General features: G+C 36.4%; 1 protein-coding gene across 1 annotated transcript; it reads right to left on the bottom strand.

Moving 5' to 3' along the window:
• Positions 1-2,636: 2,636 nt before the first annotated feature.
• On the bottom strand, positions 2,637-17,626 carry LOC143915443 (uncharacterized). The gene is made up of 6 exons (XM_077436098.1): positions 17,350-17,626; positions 7,761-8,014; positions 7,376-7,680; positions 7,008-7,139; positions 6,767-6,923; positions 2,637-6,432 (listed from the first exon to the last, which is right to left on the bottom strand). The coding sequence occupies exons 1-6, from the start codon at positions 17,459-17,461 to the stop codon at positions 6,241-6,243; spliced, it is 1,152 nt and encodes a 383-aa protein (XP_077292224.1). The 5' UTR covers positions 17,462-17,626; the 3' UTR covers positions 2,637-6,240.

Genomic DNA, 17,626 nt, shown 5'->3' with positions numbered 1-17,626 from the left:
TAGTAATACACTTTATCTTGACAGCTATTTAAACAGCTTATTGTACGACCATGACTTTTTGTAACTATTTGTGGTTCGGTGATTACTAGTCAAATGTGAACCGATCACAAGACAACCGGTCGGCCACACGTGATCACCCGTCACACTAAAACTGGTCACACCCTAATATCGGTTAATCAGTTTTCTCGTGACCGATTTTAGGTCTGTTCATTCTTAAGTGCACGCTCGACTTGAGCGTCGGGCGGGGCGGAGCGTGCAGCGTTCGTGTCAAACACATATAAACAGATGCGAGCGTCCTGAGTGGCAGGCCAGCGGCGCGGCGGCAACAGCATGCGTGTTTGCACGCAACGCTAAACGCTCCGCTGCACGCTTTTCACTCAGGCCGTGCACTTACAGCACTGCGCGGCTTCAGCACTGCACGACTCCGTTTCAAATATGTCATTTTATTACATTTCAATTCATATCTACCTACACGTCGCGGTCACGTCACGTTTACAGCAATTTGGCCGAGTGCAAGGCAAAATCGGCTTACTTATACATTAGAGGCCATGACGATACGGCGCAATATTGCTTATGTCGTATTGTCGAGTACTTGCAATATGAATGCATACACGTGCATTCGTAGCTACGCGTCACAATACAAGTCAGCAAAAATGTTTCGACGTTTATCGAACGAAAAATATATTATATATAAAAACGGACTGTCGCTAAATATATATATTTGTATATATGTGACGGACGATCAACCGTCAACCAGTATGGGGAACAAATTTTTTTTTTTTTCATTTTTTTCATTTTTTCCATTTTTTCAGTTTTTTCAATTTTTTTTATTTTTTTCATTTTTTCAGTTTTTTCATTTTTGTGCTCCGGGCATTGGAGGCGCTGGGGGCGAAGCCCCCGCGGTGCTGAAGCCATCGGCGGTGCTGGGGGCGCCGGAGGCGTCGGCGGCGCTGGGGGCGAAGCCCCCGGAATGCCGAAGGCATCGGGGGCCCTGGGGGCGAAGCCCCCGGGGTGCCGAAGGCATCGGGGGTGCTGGGGGGTGAAGCCCCCGGGGTGCTGAAGGCATTGGGGCGTTGGGGGCGCCGGCAGCGCTGGGGGCGAAGCCCCCAGGATGCCGAAGGCTTTGGGGGCGCTGGGGGCGAAGCCCCCGGGGTGCCGAAAACATTGGGGGCGCCGGGGGTGCCGGGGTGAAGCCCCCGGGGTGCCGAAGGCATCGGGGGTGCTGGGGGGTGAAGCCCCCGGGGTGCCGAAGGCATTGGGGGTGCTGGGGGCGCCGGGGTGAAGCCCCCGGGGTGCCGAAGGCATCGGGGGTGCTGGGGGCGCTGGGGGCGTCGGCGGCGCTGGGGCCGAAGGCTCCGGAGCGACGGAGGCATCGGGGGCGCTGGGGGCAAAGGCGTCGGGGGGTCGGCGATGCACAAAACGTAATTCGTAATCACTTCGTAATTTGTCATTCGTGCATCAATTTCTTTCCGAAACCAGTCGATTCAATATCTTTAACTTTATTTTTATTCGAGTTTCAATTCCTTTTCGAAACCACCCGTTGAAATCAACGGGCCCAACACTAGTTATGTATAATCGCGCTGTTGTTGAAAGAAGAAGCTCAAGAAGGCAATAAAAAAGCACGGAGGCGTTTTGATGTGCATCCCATGTTAAAAAATGGAAAAACCGAAGGAGAGTTTTGGACACTGTATAAGGAGCTTGTGGATGATGGACAAATTTTTTTTAAATATTTCCGTAAAAAAATTATTATTTTTTTAAATATTTGCGCCAAAACCATGTCGAAAGATTGAACAGCTGTCAACTATCACTATAGATAATTGGTCCAAAACAGCAAAGCGGCAGACTCATGGCACGTAATTCGCGTGTATATTTCCACGATGGCCAAAAAACCGGATACGATACGTTGACGGATGTTGCTGTAAGGTATGAACAGGAAATGAAATGGCAAGTTCGTCGCTTACGCGCGTGTGCTGGAACTCTCGTTTGCCGTCTCGCTTGCACAAACGCTTGTTATACGCATTACGGGATCTGAATGAAAATCTTTCCTACGCAAAAACCGCTCGAGTTAGTACGTTTAGATAAAAAAAATATATATTGGGATAGAAAACCAATCCTTATAAACGTGGAGAAATAAAAAATTTGCCAAATAAATGAAAAATAGCACGGAAAAAAATATATATTTTTGATTTTTAAAATTCGCTCGACAATTAATTAGAAGTATTTTAAAGCAATGAAATATAAAAACTAATAGGAAAAATATCTGACTATTGATTCCAATACTCACTGATCGTAACAATCCTAAATTTTGAGTTAAAGACCGCAAAAGCTAAAAAACTAAAAATCACGGATTCTTTTAAACGCTCATATCTCGTAAACGATCACCCACCAACAAAAATCAATATCATATTCCAATTCAGCGGGTCAAACTTAGTAAAGATTGGCTGGTCTCCGCTCTGGTATTTTTTTTTGTTGCTCAGTGCTATCATTCAGATCGTGACTTTTCGAAATTCACATATTTATTTTGCTTTTCTTTAACGTTATTTACGCACCTCTGCCATGCATTTGTACATCTACAAATGCAAATGTGATGAAAATTGATCGCCAGAAGGATAAAAAAATAAAACCAATTATCCAAAGTTCACAACATGCTTTATTTTTTCTAAGGCTGAAATAGTATTTCACTCTAACATAACCTAATATTACGACAGTGTTAAATTTATTGATTTTCCGATACTACTAATTTGCTTTTATGGCACTGCACTTTTAATAAAATTATACCAGAGATATAATATATAACTAAGTTCTATGTGAGTAAAATAAGTAGAATAAAAAAAAAATTACAACGAACAAATTTTAATTACAATTTACATTTATTATCAACTATTCGTCTGACATTTAAAATAATCAAATGTTTAAATGAAGCATTTCAAATTTTACAGAAATGTATGCTATCACTACAAAAATAATATAATATAACAAAATGACAGGAAGAGCATTGCAGATGTGACTTAAAATGAAGATTCAGCTTATGTGATAAAAGTTACAAATTTATTCATTAGTATGAATGATATCTGCTATAGTAATATTACCTAATTTTATTTTTATTATGAAACGGCTCCCAATTAATTACTATTAATGGCAGTGACAACATTGGAAAAAAGTAGTTTACATCCATAATTAATAGTCTTAACTACTTTTTATTCTTCAAGTTTAATAAAAGATTTCTTTTGATTGTATTCATTATAGATATTTTTTAATAAACACACATTGCTTTCTAAAAATACACATTAAAAAGTACTTAGGAAATTAAACTGGAAGAATTTTAAAACTCGTAATTTGGATGAATTGCTTAAAAAACGAACAAAAATGTGCGTACTTTTCAATGAAATAGTGCTAAAACTACATAGTATATTTCAGTTAACTCGATACAAAGAAATTAAGGTCCTAAACATCACAAAAACACAACCATATGTAGAACACATATTTTGTTCAATTGCCACTAATTTGACTGGAAAATTATAGCAAAACACGTAAAGTTCATATAAAAAATAAAAACGAAATAAAAATGAGTTGTAAAAATGAGTATGTATACTATTACTAAATTTTTGGCAATTTCTGTATAAAAGATGAGAATAATTATATGATTTCAAAATCAATGTGTTTTGGCATAATTGAACACCCAAATTAATGTTTTATATTCAATTCGCCCATTATCATCCAGGTGTTTCCCGTTGTTAGGAACCTTTCCTCCATTTAAAGAGAATTTTTAATAATTATATTAAAGCAATTACATTACTTGTACACAAACCCGCAGTACACTCTGCACATGTGTGTGGCAAACAGTACACGAAGGAAATGTGATCCCTTTTAAAAATAAATTCAGCTTACACAATACTTAAAAAATCTAAGATCGATTAATTGAAATGCTGATTACTAAAAAAATTTCAGCAACAATATAATATAAATACATATTATATTGACTTGTCACATTTCACCATTAGCGGTAAGTTTTGATACACTATGGTTTACAATTGTGACACTCATTCGATCAGATAATTTCCGCATACAGCGAAATAGTCTATATGTATATAAATTGGACTCACGAGATTCACGTAAACCAGTAATAATGAGTTTTTTTTCAAATGTCTGTTTATATCTTCTAATGAAACATAAACGATGAAGTAACAAAAAAAATGTGCAATTTGTATCAAATGACCAGTTCAAATATTTGATATTTTTTCGAACATTCATAAATGTATAATATAAAAAAATCTTAATGCAAAAATAAAATGTCATTTTAATTTTTTTGTATTCATAAAGTTCTTGAATTAATCTGGCCATATAAATTTCCAGGATTTTGCATTTCAATTATGCACTGAAAAATAAACTATTAAGAAAAATTCCAAAATGCACATTTTGCATAGATATAAATGGTATTTTGACATGTGAATACACCGATGTTACACTTACGCAATGCAATTTTAAAGGTGCTAAGAGAATGATAAAAATTGTATATCCAATGTATGTATAGATTCATTGTTCCTTAATATTTGGATAGAAATTGTAATTCTAATAACATACACTAAAATAAAGGCACGTCTGGTTTACAAGTCACAATTTCTATTTTTAACATTCATTCTCAGACATTCTTCCGTAAATTAGCACTCGAAGGAAAAGTTATTAATGTAAGTTATTTGCATGTTGACTTACAAAATTATAGTTGCCAATTTTTAAAAATTAATCTGTACTAAAAACTTTTTTGTACCAATGCCTAACAGTTAAATTTTGGGAGTAAAATAGTGATTCATTTAGTACAAATACACAAATTTTATATCTTACTATTATTTTCCAAATATTTCGATAACATTAGGATGCTAATATATAAAATGTCTCATAAAATTTGTCATTTCAATAGGTTTATTGAAATTATATTGACATTTTTATTAGGTAAAAAAGTAAACATCGATTTCACTAACTAGTGTGTATGAGGGATGAAAAAAAAGATATCATTTAAAAATTACGATACTTCAAATATAAAATATAATGAGATAACTAGTATTCTAAGTTGTCTGTCTTGTATTGATAAGTATATTTATAATATTGTAAGGTATATACACTATATTACAAGTACAACAGTCTCAACGAAGTAGAAAAATTTTCGATATCTGGTTTATATTTGCGTATAATATTATATATGTACATATATAGATTAAGGCATAAACTGAATACAAAGTCAATTATGGGTAAAAACAAATTGAGACTGCCGTATAAAATTGGATGAATTAAATATTACATCAAACCAACAAAAAATGCATTTGATCATTCAGATAATGTTGAATGTATTTACTTTTATATGTACACAATTGTTTGGCAATATCATTTTAAAATTTGCCTTTTGACAAATAAAAATTACGATATTGGTTTTTAATATATATTTGTAATTATTATCTATGATAAATACAATTCGTTTATGTGTTTGGGTAGAAAAACTTATTGCTAGAGAAATGCTTAAATTACAATAATTAAGATTACCAAAATTCAGAAGGGGGAAAAACACAATCGTCAAATAATTTCCAAAGCACTCCACTGTTTTACGAAATTTTACCTAAAATACATATATTAAATGTTAACACTTATCTAAAAATTGTTTCATTGCTTCTTTGTACATCACTTAAAAAATTATACGAGTTATATACATATATTTTAATATGTACTCCCACTTTTAAAAACTGTTTTGAACACAATAATACACTGGTAGATTGGTGATCATAAGGGCGGAAGAACTTTATAAATACCAAGTTTTTAGTTTCGATTAAACAATACCTCTATCTCTCTACTGAAAATATTTAACCTTACACTGAAATGGAAACCCACTTTCATCAACAAACATGCATTTATTTATATTTTGCTTTAACCATTGGTCAAGAGATAATGCAAATCAATCTTGTTTCTCTATTTTTAATTTTTTTGCTGTTGCATGTATGTACATCTACTATTAATATATAAACACAGTTCTTTGCCACCAAAATAGAAGAATCACCCACTTTGCAAGTAACATTATTAATAAATTTATTATATTATCTGACAAGTGATAAAAATAATTTCAAATTATTCAAGAATGTATTGTGAACATAAGCTGAAAAGTTTGACAAAAAGTTTATAGCTTTGTCAAATATCACAAACTAACCATGAGATAGATTCTGTAAAGAGATAGTGGCAAATATTAATTTTCAGTTTTGCCTAAACTTGAACCTCTTCTTGTTCTTTTTCACGCTGACGGACAGCAACAGCAGTTTCAACTAGTAAATAAAGACATTTAAATTTATCTCGATCTGAAGAGGTAGCTGCTTGTTGTTGTGTTGGTGGAGATGGTGGTGTAGGTGGAGGTGAAGACGGCAACCTTGGTGGAGAAGGCGGACGAGCTGGCATCACCTAAATTTTCAATATGAGAGTTTCAATAAATTCTATGATGTATAAGGGGGTAACTCAAACTATGTTCCATGTAACACTAGTGCTTTTTGGAGTGCGTGCAAGCAATTGTTCTGTGAAAAGTTTTAAAACCGATATGTGCCTGAAATGTATGAATTTACAACTGCTTACATTATATGTATATAAAAAAAAAACTAACATGTTTCGTGAAAATTATTGAACTGTCAAAGTGTTCCGCGGAAGAAAGAGTTTGAGAAACCCTGATGTATAATATACTTAGGCTTTCAAAAAAATAATGTAGGACAGCTAAAAAAGTAAAGCAAAAAAAGAGCATTACTTGAACTCGGGGATGCCTGCGAGCGGGAGGACCAGCAGCAAGCGGATGGGGTAACTGCGGCAAGTGTGCCAATTGAGGATGTGCTGCCGATGTCCAAAAAGGAGTTCCACTCGAGGTAACTATTTCAGTACCTAGAATCATTTCTTCAGAACTTGACCTACAATTTTGAAATTGTTTGTTATTAATCATCCTATTTTCAATAATTTTATATTCATTCATTCATGTAGAATAAAATTTTTACCCTCTTGAGGCTGGATGATTTTCTTTGTCATTTGTTCCGTAGCGTATGACAGACTGCCAAACTGATGAATCGTATTTTATTTCTTCTTCACTGGGCGTAGAGCTGGAATAGTCTTCCTGTTCTTCATCACTTCTGAAAATAATATGACATTAACTAGTACCCTAATATAATAATATGTATGAATGCCTTTGAAAAGTTTTAAGTAACATTAGATGCATTAATTTCCACTCCTTGAAAAATTGTGCAAAGGCAATGGTCAGTACAATTTTCTGTGGAGTGGAGGGGGTTAATCTTCTTAAATTGAAATGGTCAAAAATATAAGCGTTACTAATTAACTCGAAGTTATGAATTAAACATTAAAAATATACCTATAAACTAACATTCCATCATCATAATCATGGTCTTGAGCAAGTTGCGCGTGTTCGGCTGAATGTGAGCTAACATTGCTAGTTGTATCCCAAGGTCTACGTGTAGGTCCACCTTCAATTTGCTGTGTTCCAACACCACCACTAACACCCATTCCACCGCCAACTCCTGTTCCTCCCCCACCACTGCCGCTACCACCTAACTTTTTTCCACGACGTGATATCGTATAATGTAATGGATCATGTCCTTCTCGACGTATCATTTCGGGTAGTATTCGACGACGGGCATTTATAAACCAGTTGCAAACCTAACAACAAAACAAAGTATGTAGTGTACATTCGCAATGATTTTATTCAACATAGTATAAAAATGGTAAGAAGAACAAACCTGCAAAACAGTGAGGCTGGCCTCTTGCGACAGTGTGAGTTTTTCCGCATCAGATGGATAAGCATTGTAGCGGTGGTCGTATAACCAACGTTTAAGGATTTTGACCGAGTGCTTCGGCAGATTACCGCGTCGTTTACGCACAGAACCTGGAGGTTGAGTTGCTGTGCCACGTGCACCACGATTTCCATCGTGCGATCCTTCAGAGCCCGATTCATTATCTTCAGTACTTGACGTTGATGGGAATCTTTCGCGACCTGTTAAAAAAACATCAATGAAATAACTCGATAATAATAGAATAGAATCTTATGTCATTAAAAACTCAATGGCGGATCCACACTAATGAGTTGAGCATCGAATTTTGACTACAATTGATTATGCCTATGTAGTAATAAGGGCAGACTTTCGACTATTGTTACCCCAACACATTAATGTGGATCCTAAAAATAGGATAAGCTTTTAAGAAGACATCAAAGTAGAAAAGAAGATGTCTACACTCAGATTGTTCTCTTTCTTGCAATACCTGGCCAAAATGCCAATGTAGGACATTTTCAATGTCAAGATCATTTTAAGTGTAGTTTATAATCATCAAAATGTTTCGTGTTCAGAACTTTATGAAGAAATAAAAAAAAAAACAATGACCCAAAACTTTTAGGCCAAATTAGCGGAATAGATAATAAAAACGATCGGATAAGAGGCAAATTGTCCTCTGAATTGTAATCGTAAGTGAAACGTAAAGGAGGTTTGTAAAAATAGGGAAACAAGTGATGAAGAAATTTAAATTATTTTATTTTTATAAGTCAAATTTTGGCCAAATCATTGTGGTAAATAAATTGAATTACATATGTACATACTGTACTTTGAGAAATAACTAAAAAAGAAAAATCCATTTATTTGATATTTATTTTGATTGCACCTTAGTTTACATCATATTTACACTCGGAAAAATAATTTGCACTAAAAAAAATACATATCGCACGGAAAAACAAATTACTTCAATCGTAATAATGCATGTATTTGCACTTTAAAATCACGAAATCTCAGAGTTTAAGCCACTGCCAACGTTGTATTGGCGATATACATTTGTGTACATAGCCCCCTTTTTGTTCCTATTAAACTGTCAAACTTCATATGTACGTATGTATATAATTTATTGGTTATTAAAAAAGTTCCAAGATAGAAGATAAGCAATCTACTTATATTTACGAATAATTATGACTGATTTAGTATGTTTATTTAATTTGTAAAAAAGTGATTTTTTAGCTGTCCATATTTTTCTCATCATGGTGGTATTTTTACAAGCTTTATTTTTTTTTAATAAGATTAGTTTTAAAAATTCACTTTAAGCCCAATTTCTTTTGATAATGTATTGAATGACTAAAATAATGTTCTCATTTATTTCAACTGAAATGATTAGTTTTTAATATAAAATTGGATTCCACATTTTTCTAAATATTTATATATATATATTAAAATAATCAATTTCGAAATACCAACTACCAATTTAAAGTGAAAAGTATTCGAATTAAGTGTACCGAGTGAATACTATCAACTAAAGTGTAATTATATATTCCGCTTTTTTAACTTACAACTAATTTTATAATACTTTGACTCTAAGCTACATATTTGTCCACTATAATATGTGTCTATTTTTATGGGTGTTCACCACCCACTGCAGGATGAAAGCCTCTTCAACATGCTTCTATTCGTCTCTGTTTTGCGCAATTCTTATCCATCTCATCCCACACATTCTTCCGATTTCACCTACCCTTCTAGCTTGCGACCTTATTTTCACCCTTATACATTCATTCGGGTACCATTCTAGCACTTCCTTTGTCAACCTTTCGTCCATTCTTCTAGCTACGTGACCCGCCCATTGCCATTTTAATCCCTTCACTCTCTCAACTATATCCATTACGTTCGTCATACTCCGTACCCACGTATTTCGTTTCCTATCTCTCCCCATCATTCCAAGCATACAATACATAAAGAAAAACTTTGAATTAGTCCATTATATCAATTACGATTTCTTGATGATAAAATCCAATAATCTATTTCTAGTCGACAACTCTATATACGAACAGTGACGTTATGGTCAGTATTTCTATGTATGTACATACTTTCGACTATTGTTACTCCAACACATTATGTCGTATGAGACGTTCTTAGACAGCAAAAAAAAGCATTGGCATGCCGTCTGTTTTCGGTGATATTTTATTTATGTGGGAGAAACTAATAAGATGCACGAATTAATAATGACACGAAGACACGCCTATCACAGTTGGAGTCTATTTAGGCGTGCCGTGCCGCACTTTTGAGTGTGTTCTTGCCATTGCACATGTAAATAGACGAGGATTCTGCAAAAGGGATCTTTATTTAGGACTTAAATAAAATACGGAAGCTGCAATTGTCAAGTGTGTGGGGGGGAGGGAGGGGATTCGTGTGTGGAGAGGTCAGGTTTAGGCAAAACTGGCAGGTGGGAGTTGGCGCGCGCACAAGACGGTCGCGCTCGGGATTTGCGAATACTTATCTCTCGCTCAACATTCAAACCGATAGTGACAACACTTGGGCCTAGTTTTGTCCGACGGAACCAACCCACCCTAGTCGTTATTTTGTAACATTAGCACTTATTGTACAACATAAAAAAAGCACATTTATTTCTGGATAAATTACAAAAAATATTCACGACGTTGACGAAGCTGTCAAAAAATTATTCACGTGGATTGTTTCCGATCGGCATAACTACCTACATATATACGGATTGAATAGACGTAAAATAAATTTAAAAAAAATTGTGGATGAAAAAGTGCTAGTTGAGATTTCGCAAGGCGCGCGCACACGGCCTTCAGCTGTCAAGAGGAGACCGCGCCCGTTGTCACACATAATTTCGTACAATTTTCATTTTCACGTGATATTTAAAAAAAATTATTACCGTAAAATAATAATAAAAAAAAAATGGATAAGAATAGGCCGCAATGCAAACGCACTTTCCGTAAGTGTTTGGAATGTCGAAGATCAAAAATTGCACAAAGAGTGAGTGTGAATTTGGCGTGGAGATGCTGTTCTTCGCGATAAGTGCAACAGGTGATCGTTCGATGACCCCCGTACCGACGGTTGGCCGTCGCCAACGGACATTTGATTTCGTCGTTTTTAAAATACTGACTGTATCGAAAAAAAAAGAGGGTGGTAAACAAAAATTGAATTAAATACGTGTAGAAATGTCAATTTTTACCACACGAGTATGCATGCTGTATAAAATGAGCGTTGATTTATTCAATTGAAAGAGTTGAAGCCCGCAAAGTCAAGGTTTGTTTTACGCCGCAGTTCATTCATCGCAAAAAAATGTAAAATGCATACATACATATATTTTTACAATACTACTAGTCGGAAGACGATCGTTGATTCGTGCGCAGAATCCATTTGCAGTGTATACATATATGTTACAGTTGAAGTGTGTCTTCTAGTTGTGATATATTTTGATTAGTTGGAATGTATTCCATCTATGTAACTTGGTATCAACTACCGTTATAATTGAAGTGTATTTTCAGTTGTAACATATTCCGTCAAACCCACCTAAGTTGATTCATATGGCAAATTACATTCCAACTGGTCAAAATATATTACAACTGAAAATCCAGTTCAACTATAAGTTGGTACCAGGTAAGATGGAGAGGTTAGGTTTTCGTGAATACGTCACTAGACTAGTAAATTAGGTTGGAAAGTCAAATTTTTGTTTTGAACTCTTATCTTAAGAGTTATCGTAATTCGATACTCATTACCATAATTCGTAATAACTAGCTAATATTAACACATTGTTGAATTCTAAAGCATTCGTAAAATCATCAGAACTGTCAAAACACAACTGTTATATTACAACTGGCGCATATTATTGACAGTTTATTTCCAATTATAGTAAATTATATTCGCTTGTCGAGATATAATTTAATATAGTTGGTTCGCTAAAGGAAAACTGTAAGAACACACTACAATAAAAACGTACATGCTGTCCCTTACATCACCTCTCGACCTATAGCATTTATACGACCTATACATACAATAGAACATTATACGTGCCAGATGCTATTCGTTGAGATGGGGTGTAAGGGACAGCATGTACGTTTTATTTAAGAGTCTTTCTCCAGTGGATGGACTATAGTGTGTTCATACACTAACTGTTAGTTTTAGTTTAAATGCTAGCTAACAAGTAGGGTTTCGAAATGATATTTTTTTATTGATATTTATTAAAAAAAAAATCTGTTTGGTTTTGGTTTTCGTTCGGAAAAAAAAAGGAGTTACCAATTTTTTAAATGTTTTTATTTGGATTAAAAATTTAATATCTACCATTATTTAGAACGTTTTTTTGGTACTTATACATATTATAGTCCGGTGCCACACTTCGAAGCCATTGATTATGCTGCACCGCATGGTATAGCCGTAAATTTATAAAATTATGTATTACTAGTAGCCTGTGTGCACATAATTGAGCACTCGTTAAAATGTCGCAATTCGGATCAACGGAATTAATAATTTAAATTTATTTTTTATTTTTAATTCATTCTTTTGTTTTTGTCGGCTGATCATGTGAACGAAGTGATATGCCGCGTCTCTTTCCGCGATTCCAAGGGGAGAAAGAATGACGGAGCATGGTGTTTACAGCGAGTACTTCCTACACACACACGCATTAGACAATTATTATATACGATAACTATGAGAAATATGTCGAGATAATACAAACTATCGTAAACGATTTCTTTGGGTTGAAGCGGCTCTACGACATGGTGGGGTTTCGTTCACCATCCTGAGAGTTGGGAACAATTCGGCCATGTTGGTTTGCCGTTGTTTTACTTCTTTCTCGGCCGTCATATTAAATGGCCGTGTGTACAACATTCCGTCATTTTTCATAGCTTCTTGAATTTGACATATATTTAAAATGAAAAACAACAGCATATTTATTTTGTATACATTGTGCTTGTCTAGTTGGTGTTTCCGTCAATGACTAGGGATGTCCAAGCAAAGGATTCGCGGGTCGCACCCAAATGATTTTTTCTCTCATATTTTTTCAAATTTGATGCAATTTTGAAAGACGTGTTGCGTTTACAACGATTGAAGTGGAGAATAATGTTAATGCGCGTGTGTTAAAAATGTACCTAACCGAAAAAACCGATATATTTTTTCCGGTTTCGGCAAAAACCAACGGTTTTTCCGGTTTTCGGTTCAAAGTTTTAAATAGACTCACCAGGTTTCGCATGAACCTTCTAACTATTTAAAACGGAAATCCTATGGAAATCACATTACAGCGTTGATATAATTCCCGTTTCCGCTAATTTTTAATTTTTTTAATCCCCAGGGTAAGCATATATATATATATATATATATATATATATATATATATATATATATATATATATATATATATATATATATATATATATATATATATATATATATATATATATATATATATATATATATATATATATATGCTTACCCTGGGGATTAAAAAAATTAAAAATTAGCGGAAACGGGAATTATATCAACGCTGTAATGTGATTTCCATAGGATTTCCGTTTTAAATAGTTAGAAGGTTCATGCGAAACCTGGTGAGTCTATTTAAAACTTTGAACCGAAAACCGGAAAAACCGTTGGTTTTTGCCGAAACCGGAAAAAATATATCGGTTTTTTCGGTTAGGTACATTTTTAACACACGCGCATTAACATTATTCTCCACTTCAATCGTTGTAAACGCGTTGTAATATATATATATATATATATATATATATATATATATATATATATATATATATATATATATATATATATATATATATATATATATATATATACGTATGTATGTACATGGAGAATGTGATAGATGATTGAGAATACTTAAACTTATATCTAATAGTTACTACATGAACAAACTATAATAGTCCGTTTGTCAATTTGTTATTTTGCGTAGACTATGACTGGCCAGATTGATTCGTGTATGATAGTATGTATTTACATACATAAACGAACGAAATATTACATCGATATTCGATCGCGTACCAAAATATAATCGCAGATTAGAAATATTGGCTGTCAAATTATTGACAGCTGCAAGCATGGCTTGGTCTTTATGATGGTGCGTACGCACTAAGCCAACGAACGGCCCACAGGCCAACTTTTAAAACCAGTTGCGTACAAAATATCGAAATAAAAATTAAATTTAAAAATTGAAATTAAATATCAAAATTAAAACTATTATTATTATATTAAAATTAAATATTGAAAGTTAAAACAGAACATGCACAATTTAAATAAATTTTCGAGATTGACCTAAAATTAGATCATCAACAATCACATACAGGTAATCCTCGACTTAAGAAGTTTTGACTTACGAATATACGCACTAAGATCGAAAAAAAATCAAAGAATTATTATTTTTACTTCCCCGTAAAGCACAGTTACTGAGAATATATCATGTATTAGTATGGGTGATCCAACGATTTTTGCTAACCCGGGGTGTTGTCGGTCACATCAAACGGATTTTTTTATTCTTCAATTGTTTCTCTCGTCGAAATAAATCAAGTAATTAAATCATTTCAGAGGTAAAATTTATCGGATAATGTGTGATAATTAATTTTATTTCGACGAAAGAAAAAAACCCTTTGACAAATCACCGACATCCGACACCGCGTTTTTTTATGAATTGTTTTTTTTTATCGATCATCGACGGTGGAAATACAGTAACATATCGTGACGACTTTTAAGAAATATTAAAAACATGAAATTATAATATTTCTCTGGTTTTAAATGCGTATCGTCGTAATTCAAAGCATTGTTGTAATTCAAAACATCAACGATGATCTAATTTTAGCTCAATCTCGCTCTTTAGCTTAATTTTGATTTAATTTCAATTTTTTAATTTAATTTTTATTTCAATATTTTGTACGCTACTGGTTTTATCCTGCTGGTTAAAAAGTTGGCCCAAAATCTTCGTCGGTTTAGTCCGTAAGCACCATAAGAGCCGTTATATTTGAAGAATAATCGTATTAAACAGGAAACCAGTAATTTTAAATATTATATTTAATATTTTGCGAAATATTTCTCGAAATGAAGAAAGGTGGACTTGTGCCACTATCAAATATAAAGGCTCATATTATGCTTCTGTTACCTTAATTAGATTAGTTAAATTTTAAACCAGACATAGTTCTGGTTTTACACCGATTTTTTTATATTATGTATGAAGATTTTTACTTTATATTTTTTGTTGTGCTTTATTTACATGACATAATAACTACAAGTTCGTTCTTTCGAAAACCAAAACTAAAGCACATTCAAGGTCAGAAAGGGATAATTCGGTATTTTTGATTAAAAACAAATACATCTGAAAATGAATATTGCTTTTTTTACTTACCTCTTATACAGTTCACATGGTTTTTATATCTAAGGTTTTATTATTTATATTTTTCCATAAGTAATCGGCGCTAAGCGAATATAAAAAACATATACATATGTACATATGTCAAAAAGTATTCTGGAATTAATTGTATTAGTAAAATTATACATATAATTGTTGTGACAAATATTGTGAAAAACAACACATTCGTTTACACGGATGGATGGCTTTAAAATTAAAAAAAGAGGTTTGTAAAAAAGGCATGAACGTTTTGTAAAATATGTCGAAGTTTGTCGAGATATTTTTGAACCCAAATTCAACTTTAATAATCCATTTTAAATAAATCGACAAATCAAACGTATATGAATAATCAGTCACCCACCTTCGACCCGATAAATAGGGTGACCGTCTCATTTTTTACGCGCATTGCATTCGTCCCGTCGTTTTCGTAAAATTATTTCATTTGTTCCGTTTTGTTCGTCTACTGATGCGCAGAAGATTTTTTTAAAACAAATTCGCTTTGTACTATTATTGTGCAATACAATATGTTGCACATGATTTTAATAAAACTTTTAGTTATTTATTTGTTGATTTTACGCATTTTAGATTAAAAAAAAGTCAGTGTGTGGCGCAATTTCGTAATTTGTTTTAATCTTGTTCCTATTTCCTTTATATAATACAAGAAATTGTGGTCTGAAAAAAAAGTGTTTTTTTTTTTTTGACAATTTTTTTGCGGAGCGTCCCGTTTTGAGTTCTGGGAAATATGGTCCCCTTATCAACAAGAGTATCAATTTAAAGGAATTTTTGAGAATTCGTTTTAATATCATGTGGAAATTGAGGATGAGAAAAGACGCTGAAGGGATATCGAATGCGATCGAAAGGTTTGGAAGTACACATCGAGTTTGTTACTCTATATGTATATGTACGTACTCTATATAGAACTGTCATGCAACTAGTTGTAGCGCAATATTGGATTTTGAAATTTGCGTTGCATCGGTCGTCCTCAGGATGATTCTATTAAGTTGGAATTCTTGAAAATGCATTCGCCGCTTCGTCTGTCAGCAATCAGCACATACCTCATCGATCGTTCGGATCTTCACCGAGGCGTAACGGCGAAATTTGAAATCGAGCGGATACGACATGTTGGAAAGCGGAAGTTCGGCGCGCTCGAAGCGATCCACTCGATAATTTGATAGCGCCGCTACCGACGTATCGACATAACAATACGCGGCAGCGCGTAATAACTGTCATAACATTCGAGCGCTGACAATTCGAAAGAAGCCCACCCCGGTGTCCATTACAGAGTGCGCGGAAGCGGCTTATGGCCAAAATTAGTAAAGTTATTTGCGGAGTCGTTGCAGGGGGGCGCGGGGGGCGGAGCGCGACGACGGCGGCCGCGTGGATCGAGACCACGTGCGCCGGCGGAGCGCCCCCGCGACGCCTCCGCCCCCTTCGCTCGCCCCGAGTGGCGTCGACCCGCGGCACGCGTTCTCGCCGCCATCTTGTGGCGTCCGCTGCGGCTGTCACTCGGCCTCGTCTGACAGCCGGGGCGAACGCACCTGTCAGACGGCCCGGCCCGCTTCCTTCCCGCATCCCACCTACCCCACCCACCCCCTTTGCGGCGCAACGCTCGCCCATGACTCGCCGGCGGGGGCGCAACCCGACGCGCCGAAAGTGGGCCAACTCGGCTCACGTGCGCTCTGACACTTGCTCACCAAAACAATCGGCGGCGGATCGATACGTCCGCGACGCATCGGAAATGGCATCTCGATATTTATGAATTTCAGCGTCGGAACGGTGGACGATGACGATGAGCGAGGATTAAAAATAAAAATAGGGGGCGCTCTTAGCGCGGTGCCGGGGCGCGTCCCCGCGGGGATCTCCGACGAGATGTCGGCACCACGCCGCGGCCCACGAGGCGAGGACGCGACGACGCTTGGCGCCATTTTAAAGCTGAAATCCGAGCGGCGGTCGGATGCGCCCCCACTCGGATCAGTCGAAGAGTCGTCGAGGCGGAGGGAGGGTGGCGGCGCGCGGGGGGAGTGCGCGTCGCAGCCTCCAAATGTCAGTTTGACATGTACGTCAAAGTGACATCTGGCATGGCGGCGCGCCGGCGAGGGGCGGAAGTGGGCTTCGCTCGGCGGGGCGGCTCGCGGAGCGGGGGGCGCACTTCGAGGCAGGGGCTCGGCGAGGCAGGAGGCAAAGGCTCACCTGGAGAGAGGTCCTGAGGGCGCACGGGGAAGCGGGGCAGCTCCCTGGCCATGTCTCTGACGTCTCGGCGGCGTTCGGCCGGCGGGGCCACGGCTCCTCCGGGGGGCAGCATGTTGCGGGGCGCGGGTGGCGACGGGGGCGCGGGCGAGGCGAAGGGGGCGCGGGCGTGCGGGCGTGCGGCGGGCGTCCGGTTGGTGCGGCGCGGCGCGTCCCAACTGTCGCGCGGGAAGCTCGGGCCGCGGCTCTCGCCCTCTCGCTCGCGCCTATCGCCTCGTCT

Source organism: Arctopsyche grandis, chromosome 8, assembly GCF_051622035.1.
Source record: "Arctopsyche grandis isolate Sample6627 chromosome 8, ASM5162203v2, whole genome shotgun sequence".
Classification (NCBI taxonomy): Eukaryota; Metazoa; Arthropoda; class Insecta; order Trichoptera; family Hydropsychidae; genus Arctopsyche; species Arctopsyche grandis.
This window is presented reverse-complemented; position numbering and strand designations above follow the sequence as displayed.